A 24,351-nucleotide genomic window follows, 5' to 3' on the forward strand; every position below is an offset into this window, starting at 1 on the left:
GTAACCTTGCAAGCGCGCAGATGCTGATCATGACATAGTGTGTCAGATCGTGAAAGCAGGTGCGGTCTTCCAGCAGCTTCGGCTCATCTGGTTGACCCCAAACATCGATCTGGGGAAGAAGATTCGTCTGCTCGTTATACCTACCGCGATCTACGCTTGTGAGATGCGGAAACCATCAGCCAAAATCGCCAAAAGACGCGCAGTGGCCCTGCCAGAGAAATGGAGGCGAAACAGCAGAAACATTAATGACACCAACACTGGCTGTTAGACCCAGTGGTCCTCAAACATGACCCAGTTTCAGTTCACTAATATAAACAGGACTCGCATTTCCACCTGAGCGCTGTTGGTGCAAGTGTCGCAGATTAGGCCTGGCTCCAATTTAGACCACGCACGTCATGTCGCTGCTGATTTGGAAAATGACACGAGCTCGCATGTGCAAATATCCCCCGTCCACACATTCTGATGTAGTTTCTGAAGTACTCTTACTTCTTTGCAGCCACAATTTATTCAAATAAAGATCATGTCAATGAATTACTACATGAAATTTTAGTTGTCAGAGTATTCATAAAGCTTGATGTGACTGTAACAGTTTGTTAAAAATAACAAGAATATTAAGAAATGGTAAAAGAAATGGATACAGAGAGGTGTGTGTGTGTGTGTGTGTGTGTGTGTGTGTGTGTGTGTGTGCGCATGCATACATATAACATTTGGCCTGCTTTAAAAAGTCATAATAGGTTAACTGTGTTGCTGACCCAACTTCACTCTCAGCCTATATTTACACACATGTTTAAACAACAGCTGCTCCGTTAAATCCGTTTGATTTTAGCTGCAAACAGGAAACGGGGACCATTCGCCTTCAAAGTTGTGATTGCAGTGTTGAAGTTTCACTGTAGCTCAGCGTATGTTGAGGATGTTTGCAGACAAGTCGGCCTTTTTCATGCGGGCCGCTTGAAGGTGCGAGCTTTCACTGGAGGTTTTCGGTGCACCCTCTTTGTGAACGATTTCACCAGGTCGCAACCTCCAGCGGTCACTCAGCCGACCTTTGACCCAGCAACGGTGGCACAATGCACCAGGTTACAGAAACCAAGAGACACGTAACTGGCTGAAATTGCACCAAAGCGGCGAATATGATGTCGCTTTGTTGTACGACACTTCACCAGGGTGAGAACGGCCAGCATCTTCATCGTGCTCCTTTTAGTAATGTAGCAGATGCTCGGCAGCAACGGTAACTCATGGCTCTGCATTGCTTTGAAAAGAGCACTCTACTGTAGATGCAGATCATGGATCTGGTCTCACTCCTTACACTCCCACTAATCTCTCGAGTTTACATGTCAGTAGGTTCCATCTGCACGGCAAACCAAAAACGTTTTAATGTAATACAGTTTTATGTGATTTTTACTCTCCCACTGAAGTAAAATCTAAGTTTCTAAATTAAATCAACTTCTAAACACTTCAGAGCTGCCATAAACATGACTTGATCTCATCGTCTCCGTCCTCTCTGCTGCTGATGTAAACGCTTCTCTACTTTTTCTGTCCCCTCCTTGAACAGAAGACAAAAATTGTATTTCCTGTGTCTGTCTGCCGACTCGTTGAAGCCACCCTGGCATCTAGTGCTGTGAGAGCCTTTGAAAGGGCCTTTTTTATAACGCCCCGCTTCTCCCCCCAGAGCTGAAAATTGGAGGCGCTCGGGGCCGTGGAGGTGGAGGCCAGCCCCATTGTGTGCAGAAATGAATACAGTCGGGTGTAGATGCCACTGCTGTGTGCCAACACGCTCCGTTCACGTGGACGCCCCCACAGCCCTCGCTACAATGTGGACAATGGCCCCAAAGCTGATGTGCTTTTCTTTCACATCATACTTTGTCTGTGCATCCGTGTGTGTGTTTTTTATCATACAATCACTTCCCATTTTTATACATGTTCCTTTGGTTTATCACAGAGGCTTGATTTGTTCACTGCACTGCTGTCATGTTAGATTTGTACATTTGTTCATTAGAGTAAAAGATGGAATTCAAAACGTCTTCATGCTGTTAACTGGAAATTTCTGCTTGCTTTAACATAGACAAACCAATCCATTAGTGCTTTCAACATGACATGAATCCCACAGTCAGTGTGCAGCCCCTTCTGCAGATTTAAAGGTAAAGGTAATGGCCTTCGTCTTCAGGTTTTGTTTTTTTTTTATCAGCGAGTGCGCCGGCAGTTGGAACGCATTTGCGCTTCCTGGCCTTGGAAAATCTGAGGACAGAGGTAGCTGCTTTGTGCTGCGTCTGAGCCATTTGAAAGGACTCATCAAGCATTTATAAAGACCTGAAAAGCTTCTGCTAAAGGCTTTGAGGACATATAGGAGCAGCGGTGCAGTCAGTGTAGTGGCTGCACGCTCTGGAAGAAAATGTCAGCCCGACACTTACCCTGTCCGGCGTCAGGCCTGCCAAAGCATCCTGTTATTTTCATCTCTGTGATGTCATGAAAGAAACTATGATGGGTCTTAATTTTTGGACACATAGTGGGACTCATCATTAAGTTGATAAGTTTTGTTTGGTTCAACGTTAATTTTACCTTTTTTAAAAAATTATTTTCTTGTTAAGGCAACAGCATTTTTCTTTTGCGGTTTTTAGTTTTGTCCTCTCGTTTTGTGTTTCTAGTTCCCCTTTAAACAATATAAAACTGTATGAATAATCATGAAGGTCCAGAATGAAGTAAGGCGCCCTCTAGTGCGTGCATCTGTCAGCACCTGTTTCTGTGCAGCATAGTCACTGACGCCACGTCCGTATCACAACATGCAGTGTGGATCTGTGCGTTTGCTCTCGTGCGTGCTTTCTGTGTGGGGATCAGTTCCTCTCTCCAGCAGCAGAGCAGGCCAGACAGTCAATTAGTGCTTCTGCATCTAAACACAAGTGGTTCGCCGTGCTGATTGCCTCTTGTCTGCCTCACGAACCATCAGGCAGGAGAACGGCAATAATGGAAGGTGTAGGCGCTGCACAGGCACTCCTTCCTCCATTTAAACTGTGAGATCGATATTAACAGGTTTGAAAATGTGCATTGCGTATCAGAGTAGCTTAATATGGATTTATTAGTTGGGTGCAGATATCGGAAAGAATATCTTATCTGCCTGGCTCTTGCACAGCAGTCACAGAAACGGTCACAGCTCTCCTGGTAGGTGGCAAAATGCTCAAATGCAAACTGTCCTGCTCCCTCTGTGTTTATTAAGTGTTGAGTGACTGAAAGGACGACACATTCAGCTTTACCTGGAGTTAAAGGTCAAGATGTTTGTCTCTGTAACTGCATGCTCAGGTATACAAGGGTATACGTGCTCCTAACACACATTAATATTGCTTTACTAGCTCATCGGTGCGACTGTAGTGAAGTGAGATGAACCTAAATCTGGGTACGACTGTTTGCGATCCTCCTCGACTTCTCAGTTGATTGCAACTCTCATTACTTTCTTTCTGTATGTTACACGTTAACGTGACCCGTGGATTGCGATGGATCGTGACCCTCTACATCACCGGCGTCCTGTTCTGTGTCTTGCAGATAGCGACAGTGAAATTTCCAGTGGAACCGGCGACGTTTCCAAAGACTGTCCTGAGAAAATCCTCGAGTCCTGGGGAGGAATCCTCAATAGATGGTGAGGCAAAATGTGAACACACTGAGACCGAATGACAAAATATGTGAAGTGGCACTAAGCAGTGGAAGAAATGCACCATAGCGATCACAGTATCCACGATTCAACTGACCCAGCATGACAATAGCTGGGTGGCAGTCTGCTTTAGCTGAGGGCTCCTTCCATAGCAATGAACCTTCATCTGTAGCTTGACTCCTGCTAAGATTGTGATGCAGGGTAAAAAAAAACTCTCGATGATTGAAAAATGGGTAAAACTAAAGGAAATTGGCAGTTTAGGCTCATGTTAAATCCCAGTTTTTATTGATTTTAAAACGTTAAGCTTGATTCGTACAGCCAAGTGTTTCCAGCTGGACTGTCTGTAGCTTTTAGTTGTTTGGTCAGATATTAACCAAAGTGCAGAACATTTAGGATCGTTCGCACCTCCTTAAAATCAGAAAAGTCGGCTCCACTTTGCCTCATACACGATGTGATTTCCACTACAGCACCTTGACTGTTTTATGATCCCAGTTTTTATGGATTACCTACTCGAACTGCAGCTGAGACATTTTAATGAATTACCCTCGTCTTTGTCCCCACTCCAGATGGAGCGAGCTAAAGCGCGGCGCCTAATAGAACGCCAGTTTAAAAAACAAAAAGTTTTTATATGTTCCTTCTTTAATTAATGTGTTGCAACAAAAAGCGTTTGTTACAGTAACTGCTGCTGATAAATTCAGCTTCAGACGCAGTCGTTAGAAAGTGAATAAGAGACGCTTGGTGCCGTTTTCCTTTCAGCTGCGTCGACATCATGAAGTGAGTTTTGTTGGGGAAGTGCATTCATATGCCTTCAATGAATGTGTCATGAGAATATTTCAAGCATCATTAAAAAGAGATGACAGTGTATTTTTCTTAAGGAGGATTTTTTGTTTTTTGGGAGCGTGGCACTGCTGTGCATCAGCAGTGGTGCACTTTCTGCTGTTAGTGAAATAGTTTCATGACACTCGATCACTGCTGCTGTAATAAAGCAATACATCAGTAAACTGAGTGAAGCGGAGTTATTGTAGCATAACAGCAGGTGAAGCGCATGTTGTTGTATCTTTATCATCAAGATTTACACTTCAAAAGGTGCGAAATTAAAGCTCCTGTCTTGTCACAGCAAAGAAGTGATTGTCAAAGAGCTGCACGTAAAGTCAAAGTTCAAGTGGCTGAATCGACATTGTAAAATAATGTGTGTGTGTGTGTGTGTGTGTGTGTGTACATCAGGCATGGGAACCTGTCAACTCGCCCGAAAGGTCTGTCCTCATTGGTCCGCAGCGGCATTCCTGAGCCACTCAGAGCTGAAGTCTGGCAGCTGCTGGCTGGTTGCCACGACAACCATGACCTGCTTGAGCACTACCGCATCCTCATCACCAAGGTAAACGCGCGCGCACAGCAGAGATGGACAGCTGCTAATAAGAGTGCATTTCTAAAAGAAACACTGACGTAAGACTTTTCTACCACATCCTCGCCTGAGGGCCGGCGAGGCGGCAACAAATCCACGGTTTTCATTATATTTGACCCTAAGATCTGATGTCAGCACATTCCTCCTGTGAATATGAACCATGAGTGTTTTCTTTCTGTCGATGTTGTGCTTCCACGCTTTTAGCTGTAGCCGCCATTTTTGCCGTGCTTAAGTGAAAACCAGACGACGGGTGTGAATTGTTACGAGATCTCGTCACTGCGATGAGAGTGAATGAGGAAATGTGTTTCTGTACTGCGTACAAATCTGCGTCTCACCAACGCTTTTGTTACAGCTGTTCCTCTGAGCTGTGTGTCAAATCGGAGAAGGCTGTAATTTAGCGGTGACATTTAAACGCACGCGGCGCTGTCTCGGGACTGTGACGGCTCGTGCTGCCCTTTGGCCTCCCACGGAGCAGGAATTCAAAGTGAATTTTTGGACCTTTAGTATTTAACTATTGCTTGTTGTTCTGGCTGCGTTCAGGTATAGCACACGGGCTTGCACAAAACTTTTAGCTGCAGTGTCACACTGGAGGAACGGCTCTCCAGGCTCTCTGAAGGTCCTGTTTCATAATGTGCCATTTAACTGTGGCTTTATTTATGTGCTTCTGTTATAGTTTCATCTGATCTTTCTTAACTTCTTATAAACGAGTAAGTCGAGCGCCCAACTGTACCTAAACGCGGCGGCAGAAGGATGGAGATCTTCAGTTTCATTGGTAATAAAATAGTTTTTTCTCTTTGCAGCACAGAGGCCAGTGAAAGCACCTGCCTCAATCAATAAGCACTAACAGAGAGAAAGCAATAGGGGTGTCGACATGAAGTGTGGAAAATTGAGCCAGCAAAGAGTGTGAACCCACAAATATTAGGTTTTAGTGACTGAAGGGAGAAAGGGAACGCGTGCAAATGCCAGGATAGCGACTTTCACTGCTGCGTGGATATCTCTGGTCCTCCTTTTTCTGTTATCGTTATCCCTCGTCTTTCTTTTTCGTCTTCTGTAGGAACCGTCTTCTTGCTCTTCTTAGATTTCCCTGTGCCCCTCTCTGTCTCTCCTATGCTCCTGTTACATAAGACTAAGCTTCTGTTGTTCAGCTCATTGCGCTGGCTTGGGCACGCCCACATCTTCTGTCTTGCTGGAGTAGTGATGGTATTGATAGGCGGTTGGTCGGGCTATTAATAGCTGCACCAAATGAATGGAACTGAGGGAAGATGTAGCGGGGAGGGAAGAGGCAAAGACCAGCAACATGAAGGTGATGTGGAGCTCGTTTATACCTTTCTGGGCCTTTAATGCTCAGCACCGTGTATCACCAGGAGCCGTGTTATGGACCTCTGGAAAAATCTATTTCGAAACCACTAATCTACTCAGCATTTAGCAGCATGTGACCCGTGGCGTGCTCGTATAATAGCGCGATACTTGCAATACACTTAAGTGTTGCGCTGCTCTCATTTACAGTCATCACACACAGTCACAAATGCACACTGTGGCCTCGGGGCATCTGAGACATTCACAAATAACTTTCTGGGCTGGCGCAGCGCTGTGTTTGAGGTCGGGAACAGCGGGTTGCTGGTGACATTTGAACAACCTTTTCATGTCCCCAGAGCCGAACAAGCCCAAGGTGTGCCGCCACGCTTGAACCCACAGCTTAAAAAAGCTCAGCCAGCTATTTCCAGTCCTGCCATCCCAAAAACAGACGCCGGGATCGCGTCTTAGCTTTGAAAGCTGTAATGGAAGCATGGAGGGAAACTTTGTGCACAGCAGGCAGGACCTCAGCGTGACCACCCATACAGAAAAGAAATAGTAAAAACTTACATGTGATTACTCATGAAAGTGGCCACTTTCGCATTACTTTCATACATTGTTTTAGTAAGTATCCAAAACATAGAAGTTTCATTATATACTTTTTCAAGGGATCTTATATCTGTTTTCACACTTATATGCTTTTCATACAAGTTTCACACAAGACAGATACAAAGTTTATAAGATTTATAAATATCTTTTCCATATGGGCAGCGCAGGACAAAGCTGCTAAACACTGACCTGTGAATTATTCATTCATAGAAAGGCACCGAACTCAATCAAGCTAGCTTTGCAAAAGCAGTTTGTTCCACTCTAACTTTGTTACTGACTTGTAATTCAATTATAACTATTTCACTTCAGTTTTAGTTATATAGCATCTAATGACGGTCACCTCTAATGTCGAGCCCAACATTTCAACAAATTCTTGCACCCATTTTCCTTAAAAAACCAAAGAGGGTGGACAGCTGAAGACTTGCAGCGTGTATAACCTCGTCTGTGAAGACGAGCTTTTTCTGTGTGTCTTTCATTTCCCGGATCTCACCTGGTTTCCTCCCAGGACTTCTAAGGTGCTTTCCATTTCGGTGAGCAGCCAGCTTAGTGATGACATATAAAGTCTGTGTGTAATCAAAGGTAGCATCAGCCATGCAGCCAGTCTGGAATAATACTACACCCACGCCTAATAACTCTCATAAAGATACACGGAGCACAATGTACATAAGAGAGGCTGCCATGGTAACTGTGAGGGTCAACAGACTTTTCTTTGCTTGACGTTATCTCCATGACAATTCTCTCTCCTTTAGCCTTTGTCTCAGTCTTCCTTCGCCTAATGAGTTGGTGTTCTGCCTTTGAAATCTGCAGTAGTTGTTTATGGATTTCACATAGTCACTGTGGCGACCGCTGCACGGTGTGAAGAGAAATCCACGTCTTATTTCACTAACATTCATTTTGTTGCCATGTGATCCTTAGTTTTCCAGTTTGTGCACACACACAGTGTTTCAGTATTAGTGAAAGCTTTTCTCTCATCTTTTATATATGTTGACATTTTCATACTGACGATAAGTTTTCACCCTTGAAGTTTGAGGTTTCCCATCACTTATGCCTGAAAGACAAATCCCTGTGGTGGTGTCAGCCAATCAAAGCCTCTCGCACACATTCGTACACGCTCGCCTCGCTGTCCCGTCCTCCTTTATAGTATCTGTGGGGAACAGCTGCACGTCTGCAGTACAGCCAAGCAACACCGCTTCCTACAATATAGGTCTATTCACAGCACTCTCCCTCCTCGGGTCTGTGTGCCTGTCCATAATGCAGTTTCCAGTCTCCGTTCACCGACAGTTTCCACAGTAGGAAAACCGTGGAGGATGTGCTGCCTCTGATCCACAGCGTCAGAAACATCGGTATCATTTCTGTAGTTACTGAAGGTTGGCTAAAAACTGACTCGACGACAGATTTGATGTTTACTGAGGACCCTCTGCTGTGTGTGTGCGTGCAGCTGAAATGGTGTAATCAGTAATGTTAATGTGGTGCCGCTTGGACACGTCTGATTACATGCAGAATTTTTAGTATTGAGTGAAATTAAGTTGCCATGCCAAAGTGAATAAAATGATTCTGGAGTTTTGCTGGTGTGCAGTGATAATTGCATCGGCCGTCTGTGCTGACACTGATATGACGCCCGCATTAAGGAGATTTAGCCAACCTCATCTCTGGTCACTTCTTTGTCCAGCCCTCAGTGCTCCGTGTCTTTGCCTCCACTGCAGAGTCGCAGCAGCTCGTATCACCTCAATAAATCTGAACAACCTGCAATGAACAGCATTTTCATCTGGGTGTTAGATTAATCTTAAATGTGATTTGTCAGGATACAGCAGTAATGTTGTTTATCTGCAGATTAAGTGAGATAAAACTCAAAGCTGCTCTGGGATGGAATCATTTAGTATAATCAACAAAATCTTATTTCATATCCTTGAACTTCGAGACTCTCAACAAGGGACGTCCTGTTTAAAAATACCGTTTGCAGGGTTCTGTTTGTAAGAGGGAGAACGAAGTAGTTGTTGCTACTTTATTTTTGTTGTAGGAGATGAAGTGATTAGTTGGTGTGTCCAATGTAACGGCGAACAGCCTGCCACTTTCTTTACTGTGCTCTGGATAAACCACCAGGCCAAACACCTTTTTAATGTAGATGTAAACTCCCTGCTTATGCTGGTACATTGCTGTTTAGACTGAAATCAGCAGGAGCCCAGGCATGGAGGAGGGAGGGATGCTGGGAGGCAGTGAAAGGTGAATCAGCCTCGCCTTTATTTCCAAGTGGCCCCGCTGGCTTTGTTTTGGAGCAGAATGAATTATTAACGGTGGCCTTCTGGTCGTGTTTTTCATCAGTGTCCACCTCCAAAGGTAAAGAGCGCTGTGATGAGAGATCTCCATTGACTGGCTCCTTCCACAGTGACAGCACAACTGTCTCCCTGAACTTCACCTGATCTATTTTAGTTTTTTTAGTTTGACCTGTTTCAGTAGAATCGAGTCTCATTTTGACTCGAGCATACCGACTTCTATATTTAGTCACATTGTAACACTTTTCTAGAGTAACGGCTAACAACATAGCGTTACCAAATAAATAGTGTATTCAGTATGATGTTGTTTCCCACTGCCTGTCTTTGCAACCTCAAGTCAAAGTTAATTGTGCACTTTTTGATAGATGTGCTTGTTGCTCTCAAAGATTATTAGTTCAGTAATGTACGTAGGACTTGATGTCACCTTAAACATGAGGGTTTAGACATTACGCTACTATTAAAGTCAAATACTAAAATTGATTTAATAATCATGAATGATGTCGTAGTTTATCGATTATAATTACTAATATAAACAGAAATATTTACAATGAGAAACTCTTACGTTCTGTTTTGATGCCTGAGCTATAATCTGTTTAAAGTCATCAGGTCTGTGCAAGCCTTTCTTCAGCTTTTATGTCCTGTCATAAGCTGCTGCATTACTGAAGAAATGAAATCGCAGGAGCTCCTATTATTATAAGATCATACACATTTACCATTATATCCTGATAGCAGTGTTTCTTGAAGCTGCATCCCCCGTTTTATTCAGGTGATGCATGTTTGTTCTTTCGCTCTGTGTGGCTTTGGCCTATTGTAGATTTTTATTATTATTTTTTAATATGACAGTCTTCAAAAAAATCACATTGAGCTGGCTCACATGCTTCACAGTAACCGTGCTCGCTCGCTGGCTTATTTCAGTCCACGCCATGGTCGCTCCATTCAGACGTTAATGTGTCGGTTTGTTTTCCAGAGTAATTAAAGTTGTTTTCTAGATGTGTGCAGTGTAACAATTTCCTGTCAAAATGACCACCACTCAATGACTTTAATGGTTTCTCAGTAATATTAACAAAGTTTCAGTTGTGTATGCATCATGCTGGCCGGTTTCTTTCCATCCACTCTTTAGATTAGCCAATTTACTGTCACTTGATCCCTTTCAGGATGCTCCCAACTGGCTGAAATACCTGGCAACTGTAACTAAGGGGCAGAGATAAGTGTGCTAAGCTGTTGGTAAATAAAGAAAAGAAACCTGGAGTCTGTTTGGATAATGCAGAAGATGCATTTTCCAATAATTAAGATGTTTCTTATCATACTGGAGGTTAACTGAGTGTTCATGTACATTATGTACACTTTGTTTGTGGCAAGCTGAGACTGAACACTGTACATATTATGACTCACCGATGTTATGAAATTTGCATTTGAATATTTTTAGATTCAGTAGTTATTTTTAGTTTTGTGTTTAAATACATAAAGCTGCTCAACTGCAGTTAAAATGTGAATAGTGTATGTTTATGGTATGTGTGCAATGAAGGGCTGTGTGACTAAACAGGAAAGGGGAGAAAAAGTGAGAAGGGCTTCACTTAATAGAAATAGTTTGAGAGATAAGTGATATGTAAATAGGAAATGTATCCAAATGTACCTCTGGGAGAAAGCCAGTCTGAGGCAGGATAATGTGGCAGGGAGCCTCAGGTGCAGCTGGGAGGGGAGGAGGCGGGGCTGTGAGCAGCGAGGAGGGAGAGAGAGAGTGTGTGTGTGTGTGTGTGTGTGTGTGTGTGTGTGTGTGTGTGTGTGTGTGTAGAGAGAGAGACTGGAGTGTGCAAGCTAGAGAGATTGTGTGGTGAGGGAGGGAGGGAAGTGTAAGCCAGTCACAGCATCTCTCCTCACTGCACCAGGGCTGAGGGACTCTCCATCCCCTCGCTTCTCTCGCTGCAGATTTAACTCATTTCCATCAGCGCAGTCATCCCCCCCTTTTTTTGCCTTTCATTTTTACTTGCTGCTTTGGACAGATGCATTGCATTCATATCCTTCAGTGTGCCAGGATCTGAGGAATTATTAATTAAAAACGTGTTGGTTTTTTTTTCTGTTCATCTAAAATAAAAGGGACCATTTTCAAAAAAAGACCGGGACTCCGACTGGGACTTTTCTTCTCTTTATGCTGCGAGAGCGGATTCCCTTTTGTTGTACCGTCAGTGTTTTGTTCAGGCGACAGCTGTACTGAGAGAAGAGTTGGAGGCGCTGCTATAGGACCCCCTCCACAACACTTGAAAGGACTAAGGCAACTTGGAAAATCTGCGGCTGCATTAAGCACTTGAGGACAAGGTCCCGAGCCCTTCTAGGTGCTGCCAGATTTTCAAGAATACCACAATGAAAATGGAAGTGTTGGGTAAATAAGCCGACTGTCGATTCATTCCCAAACCCCTCTCTGCAAGTGTCTGCGACAGGATTGCTGTGGAGTCAAAGTGATTGGAGCGCTGAGTTATTCAGGTGGCCTCTCATTTCTCCTGGAAAGTCCTCACGTCTGCCTGCATGGGAGTCTGACATCAAACACTCATCAGCCGCTCGACTCTTACGTTGGTTTGTCTTTTTCACAACTTGCAGTCCAGAACACTGAGAGGCAAGTTTGCACATTTGGATTTAAACTTCACATTGTTGGCAGAAGTCATCTGGACGTTGGGATGCTTTACCTCATGCTGCCTAGGGATGCCTTGTAAACACATTTCCCCTCACCACTGTGTGTGCTGAGAGAGCTGTGACATTATCTCCCGCGGAGATCCCCGTGTTGTTCTAGCCCGTGTCTGTGTTTTGATTCAGACAATAGCTGGGCATACACGGGCTCCAGACACTGGCCGGAGGACCACCAAAATAAGGGAAGCCTGCGGTTACATAGTAAACACTCTGGCACACAGTGAAACTTTGGATTGTAATAAAGAAATGAATTTAATTATACATCGCTGATGCTTTAATTAAACATAGCGATCACCTAAAATGTGTTTTGGAGCCACAGCGGCACCCAGAAAATCTCAGCTGTTCTTAAGGAGTGAAATAGAAATGCTCCATTATTGTTGGGGCTCTTTAGTGAATCGAGTGGAGCTTTGGACTTTGCTTTAACCTTGTGCGATTTCCTCCCTCGCATCATCTTTGCTCTCTGCCCTTGCGAGGACATCTCCTGCCCTCAGCCTCCTGGTGGCAACTCTCATTTAAATCAGACGATGAGGCCACCGACTGCAAGGCAGAGCGGCAAGTGAGCTCACCGCTGGGATACGTGCTGGCCGAAGCTTTAGGTTTACTGAAGGAATGCACCTTTCTTCGTACTACTGACCGCTGCCCACCCACTACTTTCACTGACCATGCATTATTGGAAAGGAGAGCCGAACGGGTTGTCCTACGCTGCTGGCGGCTGCATTGATTTTCCTCCAGTCTGCGTTCATTTGATCGAGACCGAGCAGCGATATGAGAGTAAGGCGAACGAAAGCGTGGGCACGCTAGGGAGCATGTTCAGCTCTGTGAACTGAGATTGGCTGCAGACGCCTGGCGAAAAACAGGAGGGCGACAGGAGAATCTCCAGTTTCGGCCCAGCTGCCTTTATGGGTGACACGCCGCAGTCCTGACCCACCTGGACGGCACCCAGAACAATGAACCAGTCTGAACTGACAACAGACCCTTCGATCACTGCCAACGTCAGCCATGGAGACTTCGTTCCTGGCAGGGCCTCGAACCACTCCTGTCCCTTGGGCTGGGGGCTGAATGGAGGCCTGGATGCTTGTATTCTGGAGACCGCTGTCATCGTGCTGCTAACTGTACTAATTATTGCTGGGAACTTGACGGTGATCTTTGTGTTCCACTGTGCCCCTCTGCTGCACCACTACACCACCAGCTACTTCATCCAGACCATGGCCTACGCCGATCTGCTGGTGGGGCTCAGCTGCTTGGTGCCCACCCTGTCGTTACTCCACTACCCAACCAGTGTCCAGGAGCCAGTCACATGCCAAGTTTTCAGCTATGTCATCTCTGTTCTGAAGAGTGTTTCAATGGCCTGCTTGGCCTGTATCAGCGTGGACCGGTACCTGGCTATAACGAAGCCGCTGTCCTACAACCAGCTGGTGACTCCGTGCCGTCTACGAGGCTGCATCACTCTCATCTGGGTCTATTCCAGCCTGATTTTCTCCCCTTCCTTCTTTGGTTGGGGTAAGCCGGGCTATCACGGGGATATTTTCGAGTGGTGTGCACACTCTTGGCCCACCTCCGCCCTCTTCACAGGCTTCGTGGTGTGCTTGCTCTATGCGCCTGCTGCCCTTGTGGTCTGCTTTACCTATTACCACATCTTCCGCATTTGTCAGCAACACAACAGGGAGATCAGCGAACGCCGTGCACGTTTCCCCAGCCAAGAGATGGAGGCCGGTGAAGGGAATGGTGGCGGGCATCACGGGGGGCACGGGCCGGATCGGCGCTACGCGATGGTACTCTTTCGCATTACCAGTGTTTTCTATATGCTTTGGCTGCCCTACATAATCTACTTTCTTCTAGAAAGCTCCCACGTGCTGGACAGCCCTGCCCTCTCCTTCATAACAACTTGGCTGGCCATTAGCAACAGCTTTTGCAACTGTGTCATCTACAGCCTGTCTAATAGTGTGTTCCGGCTGGGCATGCGTAGGCTCTCGCAGACCATTTGCTCCTTCAGCCACTGTGCTGCAGATGACCGAGACTTTGGCGAGCCTAAACCAAGAAAGAGGGCAAACTCGTGCTCCATCTGAAGCCATGTCTCCCACAGGATGAGGAAATAAGAATCCCAGCATGCTTAGCAGCTAGTTAACTCGTAGTTAAATTGGCAGGGCTCAGTGGATAACTGTATCAACCTTTTTAGCTGATAACTGTGACATTATCCTGGGCACTGGTAATTGCATTAAAACCCTTTCAAGGAGATGAATGCAGCATCTAAACTGAGATTTCAAGCGAAACGGGCGCTCTGCGGTGGCTTTTACTCTACATTACAGCGAAGGCTCTCTTAGCCTTTACATCTCTGTGCACATCATCGATGAGATCGGATCTACCGGAGAGACAAAACTGTAAATGCCAAAACATTCATAGATATCTCCTCACAAATCAAATGTGACCGTTTCATGTCTGTTAACCTTTGCTAGTGGTTGTGATTCAGAGCAACCGTCTAATGGATGTCTTCATGCTCTTTGTGTGTGTCATCAGTAGATACAGTGTAATCTACAGTTGTGCTCACAGACCTGTTTAAAGGTTCTAAGTGGATATTAGACGTATCCATATCAATGTTACACGTACGACAGTGACAGCAGCCGGTGTGCTGCTGTCACAAATACGACGGAAAATGGCTTTGACTGTTTTTAAGAAGTGAGCAGGTGGAGTCATAGTTATGTCAGGTGTTCTGCCCCCCCTTGATTGGGTGATCGGTTACAGCTGAGATTTAAGCTAAAGATTTTACGACATGAATAAGTGCTGCTAATCTTAGAAAGTAAACTTAATGTAATTCTGTTCTGACAGTATGCAGATCATATCTCATATACCAAGGGACTGTGCAGCTTTAGCACTAAAGCCTTTAAATGAACAACATGAACAAAATTGCTTAACACAGTTATTTATTGCTGGTCATCAAATGTCCATCAGTTCAGGTGCTGCTGTGATTGGGCCTGTACGAGATTGTTAAACAACTTTAATTTGACCTGAATATCATCAGCTGATTCGTGCTCCCCCCACGACAAAGCACCTTATTTCCAAACTGGAACAAAGCATATGTCAGGCTTAGCATAGAGTCATACTATGATGCTTAACTGAAGTCGGTGCAAGGTCTCCCTCTGTGCTTTGTATTCCACAAGCATCAGAAATCCCCCCCATTGATTCAGCGTTCCTGACGTTCCCATTATGAGTGTTCAGTCAGTTTGATGCATGACTTCATGATTTTGAACCAGCCAATAAATATCTTTTCTTTATACAAATGACAGCTGGATTGTGAACACAGATGAAGATGCAGTATAAGTGTCACTGTCCAAATCTTTTCTTCTACATGAGCTGCTTTGAGGATGCAGATGTTTCACTGTTGAATGTGGCTTTGAACCCACTAACACATTCACTCTGGTGCGGGGCCTCAGATGTCACAAGTTTCTTGTGCTTTGGGTGGCTCACCTGAAGGATAGTATTGAGATGACAGGGGCTGGGATTAATGTGACCTGATCTGTTTGTTAACAAATGACAGGGTAAACGTTTAAGGCTATTGGTTGTTTACCTCGTGTTTGTTCGTTGAACTGGTCATCTGGCGGTGCGCTTTATTTTTGCCTCGTCTTTTCTTTCTCCCACTTCTGAAATAGACGTGAAAATCTATATAACTATATAACAGACTGACTCCCACTTTACCACAGCACAGTAGGGTAGTCATTCCACTCTGTATAAAAGGCATTTTTATTTTCATTTGACCGTGTCAAATGAAAATAAAAATGCATTTTATACAGTGTCAAATGAGAAAATTAATTTCACATTAATACAGCAGCAGTCTTTAGCCAAATTACCATTTGGCTCCTGTAGTGGTGTCAGCAGTTTGTGGTTTAGGCCCTGTAGTGCATAACGGCCACGCGGGAAACCAGGAGACACAGCAAACCCAGCTCCCAGATACTGTAACTGTCCGATCTACTGCTGCGGGACACTTTGTGTAGACCAGGGGTGTCCAGCTCCAGGCCTCGAGGTGTCCTGCAGGCTTTAGATGTTCTTGATCCAACACAGCTGATTTAAACGGCTAAATGACCTCATCAACATGTCTTGAGGTTCTCCAGAGGCCTGGTAATGAACTCATCATGTGATTCAGGTGTGTTGACCCAGGGTGAGATCTAAACCCTCCAGGACACCGGCCGGTGTCCAGCAGCTAGGTCATCCCATCATTTTAAGGCTGCTTTGTGGTGTTTTACTGTAGGGCCAGTAAAACTGAGTCTAATTCTCGTTGACATGTTGGACATGGAGTATGTGAGCATTCCAGTTTAGTCTTTCTGGCCACCCTATAAATTGAAGCTAAAATCACTGTAATGAGATCTTGGACTCTTTTGATTAATCCTCAGGCTGTAGTGTCGTCACCGGCCTGTGGTCAGTCTGAGTTTGTTCCGGGAGCAACTAATAATGGTTTATTCATATAGTTTACTGTAACTGCTGGCAGTGTTAGTTTTTGTTTGGGGTTATTCAAATAAGTCAAATTGGAGGCAGATGCTCCAAAAAATGAGGCAAAAGTGAAAAGCTGTGGACATGTGTGCAGGTCCTCAGAGGAACCGCCAGCATTCTTCAAAATACTCCACTTTGGTCGATGGTGTTGGATTTCAAATAGTTGCAACTTTAATGCAACGTTAACGCATTATAGATTGTTTTATGTGCCTAAAGGTGTATTTTGTAGGAAAAGTGTATTTTATCTTGAGAATAATTGCCATCACATGGTCATGCTGCACTTTTTAAAAACATGTCACGTACCGCGTGAAACTTTACACATCCGAGGATACGTCGTCACTGCGCTTAGCTTTTTCTTTAAGCTCAAGAGGGTCGAAAATGGGTCGTTTCATAACTTTATCAGCGTTGATGTGATTTCTGACTTCCATGTTCTGCTCTTTGATATCTACATTTATAGAAATGTCCAAGTGAACTCACTCCAACAGCCATACGATCTGGCATATATGAGGTATAACAGTAGGGACTGTGTCAAATACTAGACTTAAAATATTCGATATATATATATATATATATATATTTTATTTTGATAGCTTGTGTTTTTGTATTCACTTTGGGAGCGTATTAGTCGGGTAGTAGATGAAATTATTATGACCTGTAAAATCTTCAATGTGGTGACAAACAATAACACGAAAGCAAAACTCTGTAATGACATAAAATAGAGCAGTTGTCAAAAAGTTTAAGAACATTTAAAGTGGAAATCACAGTTACTGGTATGAAGATGCACACGTGCTCATGCCTTTGTAGGCTTTCATGTAGCAGGTCATGTGAAACGTGGTCCTGGCACGAGGTTTCAATCAAAGTGCCGAGTGTTTAATAATCAATGATTTGTGTGTCTGTGTTACACTGACCAAACTGAAGTGGTATTAAAAAATCAGAACTGTTATGTCACCTTCCTTTTAAGTGCTTTGATAGAAGCTTTTAGTAAAAAGTGTTTAAAGGAAATATTATATATTTATTTAATTTATGTTTGAATCTTTATACAATATACTGCATATGAGTATGTAGTGCGTGTATCTGTTGTTGCTGTACAGCCAAAATAAGTTCTGGCAGGTGTTGTGGACCCGTTTTGTTAACTCACCTAGGCTGATGTTTGAGTAGGAGGCGAGTGTGTTAAATTGCACAGTATCTATTTTTTTAATTTGAAATTTTGTCAAAAGGTTTTTGCTGTTGCTGCCAACCTAATAAAGGTGAAAATAGTAGACATTGCTTTTGGACAGTGTGTGTGTTTCTGTGTATCAGTAGCTGCATTCACACCCTGCTGAGAGTAGTCGTCATATTTTCTCTGCTCAAAATGTTGCAGAAAGTGGAAACGTGGGTTTTTACTTTGTGGCCGAATCATGTGATTAGCTCACACCTGCCTCAGCAAACATGGGCGACGCTTTGATGTACAAGTCATTTTTGAAATGTTCTCAATGTGTAATAGAAAGGAAGCCGTGCACATTTATAAACAACATAAATCCAGGACCAGAGGAGGGACGATAAATCTACATCTCGTCTTCTGACTCCTTGCAGAGAAAGAATGGAATGAAAATTGCGACCTAGTGCAACCGCAGCCTACACGAGTGACTCTCATCACTTCTGTAATGATGGTATATCAGCTTAAGCTCTGAGGTTGGATCCCTCTTAGTTATACATGTGCTGATCCTTTTGACGCAGGCAGTCAGTACTGATACACCTGTGTGTACATATGGATACGGCGTATCCAGCCCAAAGTTATATCTTTAGGCTACACAGCAAACGCAGTAAATGACAAACAGATGAGGTAAAGAGTCATCTGTCTGACCTCTTTATTCTCCCGACTGATCTCTGCCACAGACTAGTCGTTCTTTTACTGGATAAAACTCCTTCACGTGCTCTGTTGGTGTGAACAGATTTCATATGATAAAGTTGTCTGTCTTAAATCAGCCTTTCAGATTTATTATGCTTTTAGACTGCGAGTGAGTTTCTCACCAGCCATAAACCCTGTGTCATCACCTAGTGGACGGAGATGCAGGAGGAGACGGAGAGCTTTCTGGAAAAAGTCTTGCCAAAGCAGCCGACTGAGAGGAATAACCGATTCGGTTGGGTCCAATGAGAAGTGCTCAGATTACATTTGTATTACAATAATGAACCAAATGTAGTTACCGCATAGAGACAAACTGCAAACTGTCGCATCCAAACTGACAGGCAAGCCGTGAGCAGCTTCCCAGTCCAGGCCCACTTGATGTTCACGGCCAATGCTATATCAGGAATTCCCTTTTATTTCCACAAATGGTAGCACTTGCCTCACGTCCTCGTTCCCTTTCCATCCTGCCACTCTGCTTCTTCCGTCCCGATTGAGAAAGGACCACCTGACCCTCTTTTGAGGTGGGGAAGTCATAATTGGAGGGGAAACCAGTTCCTGTCTCTGTGCGCTAATAGCGGAGCCTCGCGGCAGTCACCAAAAGCCTTTGATGGCACAAGGAGGGGCACACTTAGACACCCACACACCAACACTCGCTCATACATCTTGTATTGCCTCCATTTCTCTTTGAAAACATGAGATCCAGCTGATAGATGACAGCTAGTCATAGCCAGCTATAGCAGTCCTCAAACTGTAATTCATCCAGTGGGAGGTTAAACCCACATCATTATTGGATTTGTTGTCATTGGGGGGGCAATCAAGATTCAGTCCATCAATAGTTAATCTCAAATATTTGACTAAATTATCTTTTAAAAAGTTATCTGAAGGGAAGCTAATAACCGAGGACATCCATACAATGCTTCATGGCAGTCCGTCTACCTGAATCGTTTCAGCTGCAATGACTGCTTGATTGTGTCACTCCTCCGGTGCTCTCATAGCTTCCTAAAATGGTTTTCTTGATACAGATTTTCTAAAGAGAAAATTTTTATAATAGAATAATAAGGTAAAAATATGCCGTCCCGTACTCTTCCAAACCACAGTAAAGACTACGGTGAACTTCTGTGATGTGCAGAGAGGTGCGGGCTTGGTGACTGCCACGCTTGAGAACATGTCCTTTAACTCTAACACAGATTAACTCGAACCAAAGGAAATAAAAGAACACCCGTGATTCAGGTGCTTGTGGAACTACCTTTAGCAGCAATAACGTGAAGTAGGGTTGGGCGATATGTAAAAAATCAGTCCAGTACTCGACGATGGGCGATGTATTTGTGCATGCGCAGACTTTTTGATGGGCGGAGCAATGTAATCATGCACGTTCTGATTTGCAACAAGCACTTGGGCGCACTCTGAGGAGGGGGCACTTGCTCGCAGATGAAAGAGGCTGCTGTTAAAACAGCGCTAATATTATTTTCTGTTGATTGCTTCTATTAGCTCCGTCATTATTAGCAAACTTACTCATGGGCAAATAAATAAACCGCCCCCTGTAAACACGATCGCCGGTGGGCTCAGCCTATCATCGATAGTCGATATATTCATCCAATCGCCCAACCTTCACGTGAAGTGCTGCGGACTGGACTTTGACACACCTTCAAACATCTTAAATCATCAGATCTCCACCAACACGCTGGACAGCTGGCGTGAGGTGTTTATGCTGTTTGATTTTCACCAAAAGCAGTGCTGTGCATTATAGACAAACAAAGTTTTGTGGTTTGTTAAGAACTTAGCAAAGCTAAGCCATGCTGCTGTGTTCGTCTAGTGTGGATGCTCTTTGCTGGCAACTCTTCCAAACAAGTCAGTTGTTCAGGCTTTTTTTCTAACTATACTGTCGCAAACTTTAATTTTTAACACGCTAACTGAGGCCTACAGATTGTGAGGCAAGCTTGTTGCAGCTGCTGCCTCTTAATTCCTGTGGAAGCAGTGAGGGTGGCCCAAGTTTCTTCAGTCATATCGAGGACAACGCTGATATATTAGAAAGCATCTGCTGCAGTGACGACATACGAGTGCCTCTCCGGTGAACGCGCTTTTGAGGACGTGACATTTAATCAGAGTATTTATGTAATTGTCATGGTGACAAAATGGTCAGTGGTTCAGTTCTCACAGAGGACCTGATTCTTGTCCAAGTGCTCCAGAGCAATAAACAGAACACTTAGCTACCCACTCGTTGCAGAGTGCGCTGGATGGGAACATTGGAAATGTCTAAAATGTGGACTCACCAGCACTCTTCATCCGATGCTTTTAAGTTCACAATTCGATTCCACCTTTGGACCCGGCGAGTGCCACAGGTACACTTTTGTCCATCAGTTGATTCTTTGCTGAGAGCTTTCTCTTCCATCTCGTTTGAGTGCTTTGAGTTTCCCTGCATTGGTTTCACTGGATGAAAGTAACGATCAGCATTTCTGCAGGTTTTTTTCCACCTTTTGTATCTTAAAATCTCACCTTAGCCTTGAGCACCTGTTTATATTTGTGTGCCTGTAATGCATCTGTGACGTGTATACTCATGCATGTATAATACCGATTAGTAATCATTTTAAAGCTTGGTAAGTTTATACTGGTTAAGAAATTCAAAATAAGTTTTTACATTTTTTCAGAGAAGAAAATCTATCAATTTGTAACCAATAAAAAGTGATTGTTAAATTAAATGGAGGGTTTCTGTAAAACATGCTAACATCTAGATGAATTCTCAACTTTGGAAAAAGGATTAAAGATTTGAACAAAAACTAGGGACACTTTATTAACCACTGAATAAAAATTATAACTGATCTGATAAATACACATTAGAGTTCATTTTTATTAATTTAGTTAAATTGTTACTGTTGCAAAAATGCGAGCTAATTAAAAGTTTAGTTTTCAGATTACTGTTTGTCAACAACAGTTTATGTTGAACTTGAACGATATTTAAAACATTGGTACTGTTGTCGCCGACATCGTCACACAGCTGCCGCTCTCACCGCAGAAACTCTCTTCCTGTTTCAAGTGGATTTTATTGTGACAGGACGGAGCTCGTTAAGTATCGGCGTTGGAAATGCTTTAATCCATTTGTCTTATTACTGCAACGCTAAACTAACATCTGAAGAGTTTTTAAGATTTAATTTGGCATAATTTCCACTAATATTCCTCTTTTAGCTGTTCAGACACACGAAGACAAACACCTTGACAGACAGCGGAGGACAAACCTGTTTTATTGTTGCCCTCCCTGCAGACCTCAGACACTGAAGCTCTGCCAGAAAACCACTGCCAGCTTCTTTAATTCTCTCTCGAGGCATTTTATCTGAATGAAATACCATAAGCCAGTCAAACTACTCCCTTGGGCCCTCGGCATATTCCTACTCAGACCTGCAGACTTTCCCTTTGTGTCTCTGAGAGCCTTATCTGGACAACAGGACTGGTTGTGTTGGGCAGGTTAGTAGCGAGAGGCAGCTCATCTCAAACCATCATTAACACGACACATAGCTTCCCTCCTTTTGTAACCAAATTGTAACTGTGTACGTTTTTTATGTTACACAATTAATAATGAGTAAATATTAAGCTAAAAGTCAGATGTTGTGACAGATGGCCTGCGCAGACGTTTTGCCAGCTCTGGTTTTCGCTTGTCTCTGGTGTGTGAGGAAGCACAAAAAGCTCAGATATAATCAAACTGGTTTGCCAGTATTTGTGTTTGAAGTATGAGCCTGGAGCACTGGGAATGGCACAGGACATGTTAACCTTCATCATCTTGGTACTCCCTGGATAAACTGTGGGTCAGATTGTCATGTCTCTGTCTTGGTGTTATACAGCCTCTAACATAACACATGGAAAGGTGCGTACTATAAATGCAGGGGCAAGAAATCACACTACTCAATGTGAAACAAGTGTCTATCTTCTTTCATGGACCCACTAAGTGTTTGACCCACTATGCCACCTCTATCATCCCCTGGGGGTCTTATGTCCCCACATAAGAGGTTCAGCTGTCCTACAGTGAAAATGACAACACGCAGAAGATGTCAGATACCTGGGGGATGCACCGAGCTCTGTGATGCAGTGTGAGAGGTAGAGAGAGCTGCGTGCCATCAGAGGGGCATCACCTACCAAATCTGTTGTTTCTATACTAGAAACGTTCCAGGCAAAGTGCCACATGACACAAGGAAGTACAGCCAGCCACCTCACACACATGGTGATATGTTTACCCAGACTGCAGTTTGGTGGTTTTCACCTCTGCAAATAAAACGTCTAACATCTACATCGATGTTTTTGTCCCCTCCCAGTACTCTGTGCCTTTACTTGTTACAGTGTTGCTCCTGTGACGCGTTTCTAATGAAGCTGAAACACAGGCCTTTAAAGTGTACAAGGGTAACTCGAAGATTTTTCATTGTATGAATTGTATTGTTTGTTTGTCTCCGTGAAACAAATTTCCCTAATGTTTATGTCTAGTTATTTATGGGTACAAAAAAATTACCAGGTTGGTTTGTTGCAGAGTGCCCCCTGCTGGACACTCGTATGATGGTTGAAGGGTGTTTCTGCCGTCTGTTTTTCATATTTTCCATTATATTTTTTTATTTATTGGATGAAAATGATTTAACTGGCTAATATCTCTGCAAGTTTCATTTGCATGGCGTCATAAATCTAAAGTGTTTATCCAGGATAACTCAGGTGCTTGTGACAGATCACAGATCGTCTTTGAACGACCTTAGTGATTAAATGTTGTATTTCATAGTTTTGTATTACTACTGCAGTGTCTACAATTCCATAAAAAGAATAATAAACTTCCATTACAATTTGTTATTATACATTTTATTTATATATAGATCTATATAGATACAAACTATTAGACAAATTAAAGTCCTCTCATAGTATTATCATCGTATTATTTATTGTATTGTTTTATTTCCTTTTATTCTGAAAGAGGGTGCTGTTAAAACAGCACTATTATTATATTTCGTTATTAGATATAAAAACAAACAACTATTTATTTATTACTTTAAAAAAAAAATTCTGTTTCTTCATTACTTTGTCTTTTCGCTCTGGGACCGTGTGTATATAATTTCGTTCCACCTCATGTTCACATGTGATGCGAATGACAATAAAGCTCCTTGAATCCTGGTTCGGGAGCAGGAACCAGATTATTATTTTTTTTAAATCTAATTGAACCAAAAAGCTGTTACGTGGGTCAAGTTCCAGTTGCTCTTATATTAAGCCAGCTAATGAGAGCACAGACATTGTCAAACAAGCAAAAGCTATTTTATTTGTTTATTTTTTAAATAAACTACGTTTTTGAAGTATTTCTTTATTCATAAAGAAAAAACATTAAAAAGACGTTGATGAAAAGTCCTAATGAAGGTAAATGAAACGTAGCTGCAGTTACAGCTGTGCCAGTTTAACTGTGAGGAAAATGAAATTTAGCGTGCGCGCACCATGCTCAGCTTATTGAAATGCAGAACCAGCCGCACCATTAAAATGCCACGGCAGCGATACAGACACAGATGAATCTGCAATCTGCCAGGCAGGCCAGCTGTTGCCCCTCCACCACCACCCACTGCCCACCCTCCAGGGAAGCCTCGAGAAACTTCCTCACCAGCAAGCAAGCACAAAGGCCTCAAGGGGAGCTGGGTTTTAATTACTGGGCTGTGTCCTCTGAATATCATATCTCACTGCATCACACGGAGGGAAACGAGGGCAAAAAAGTAATGAGGAGTGTTTGTGAAGCCAGGTACGTCGGCAGAGAGGCAGTCATTATTGTTTCCCGACGTCTGGCTGTGTTGTGACAAAGGGCCAATAATATGGTCTGTCTTTGCCTCGCTAACATGTACAGTTAGCATCGCTCTTTGGAAGCTCTCGGATACAAAATCTCGGATTAATCAGGCATTTTGGGAGTTTCTTAAATTCATTTCATTCCCTTTGTTGGGCCTTTGTAACATTTTGAGTTTTCCTCAAACCATAAGGAAGCTCAGTGGAAACAAATGGAAACCATTCTACATTCACAGCTAAAGAAAGATGTTTGCTGAGCATCAGGCTTTATTCTGACCAGGCTTCCTGCAACCAAGAAATGGTCCCATCTTCCTTAATTAGA

General features: G+C 43.5%; 2 protein-coding genes across 3 annotated transcripts in view; both read left to right on the forward strand.

Annotated features, from left to right (window-relative positions):
• rabgap1l (RAB GTPase activating protein 1-like) overlaps positions 1-24,351 on the forward strand; it is a 93,126-nt gene that overhangs the window by 17,714 nt on the left and 51,061 nt on the right. For both annotated transcript variants that reach the window (XM_005933802.3, XM_005933803.3), the window contains exons 12-13: positions 3,529-3,622; positions 4,859-5,009. In XM_005933802.3, the coding sequence (XP_005933864.1) occupies positions 3,529-3,622; positions 4,859-5,009 (245 nt within the window). The remainder of the gene's footprint in view (positions 1-3,528; positions 3,623-4,858; positions 5,010-24,351) is intronic.
• On the forward strand, positions 11,047-23,109 carry gpr52 (G protein-coupled receptor 52). The gene has a single exon (XM_005933805.2). The coding sequence runs from the start codon at positions 12,835-12,837 to the stop codon at positions 13,951-13,953; it is 1,119 nt and encodes a 372-aa protein (XP_005933867.1). The 5' UTR covers positions 11,047-12,834; the 3' UTR covers positions 13,954-23,109.

The sequence above is a fragment of the Haplochromis burtoni genome, unplaced genomic scaffold, assembly GCF_018398535.1.
Source record: "Haplochromis burtoni strain Fernald_Lab_line unplaced genomic scaffold, NCSU_Asbu1 Contig_173, whole genome shotgun sequence".
In the NCBI taxonomy this organism is placed as follows: Eukaryota; Metazoa; Chordata; class Actinopteri; order Cichliformes; family Cichlidae; genus Haplochromis; species Haplochromis burtoni.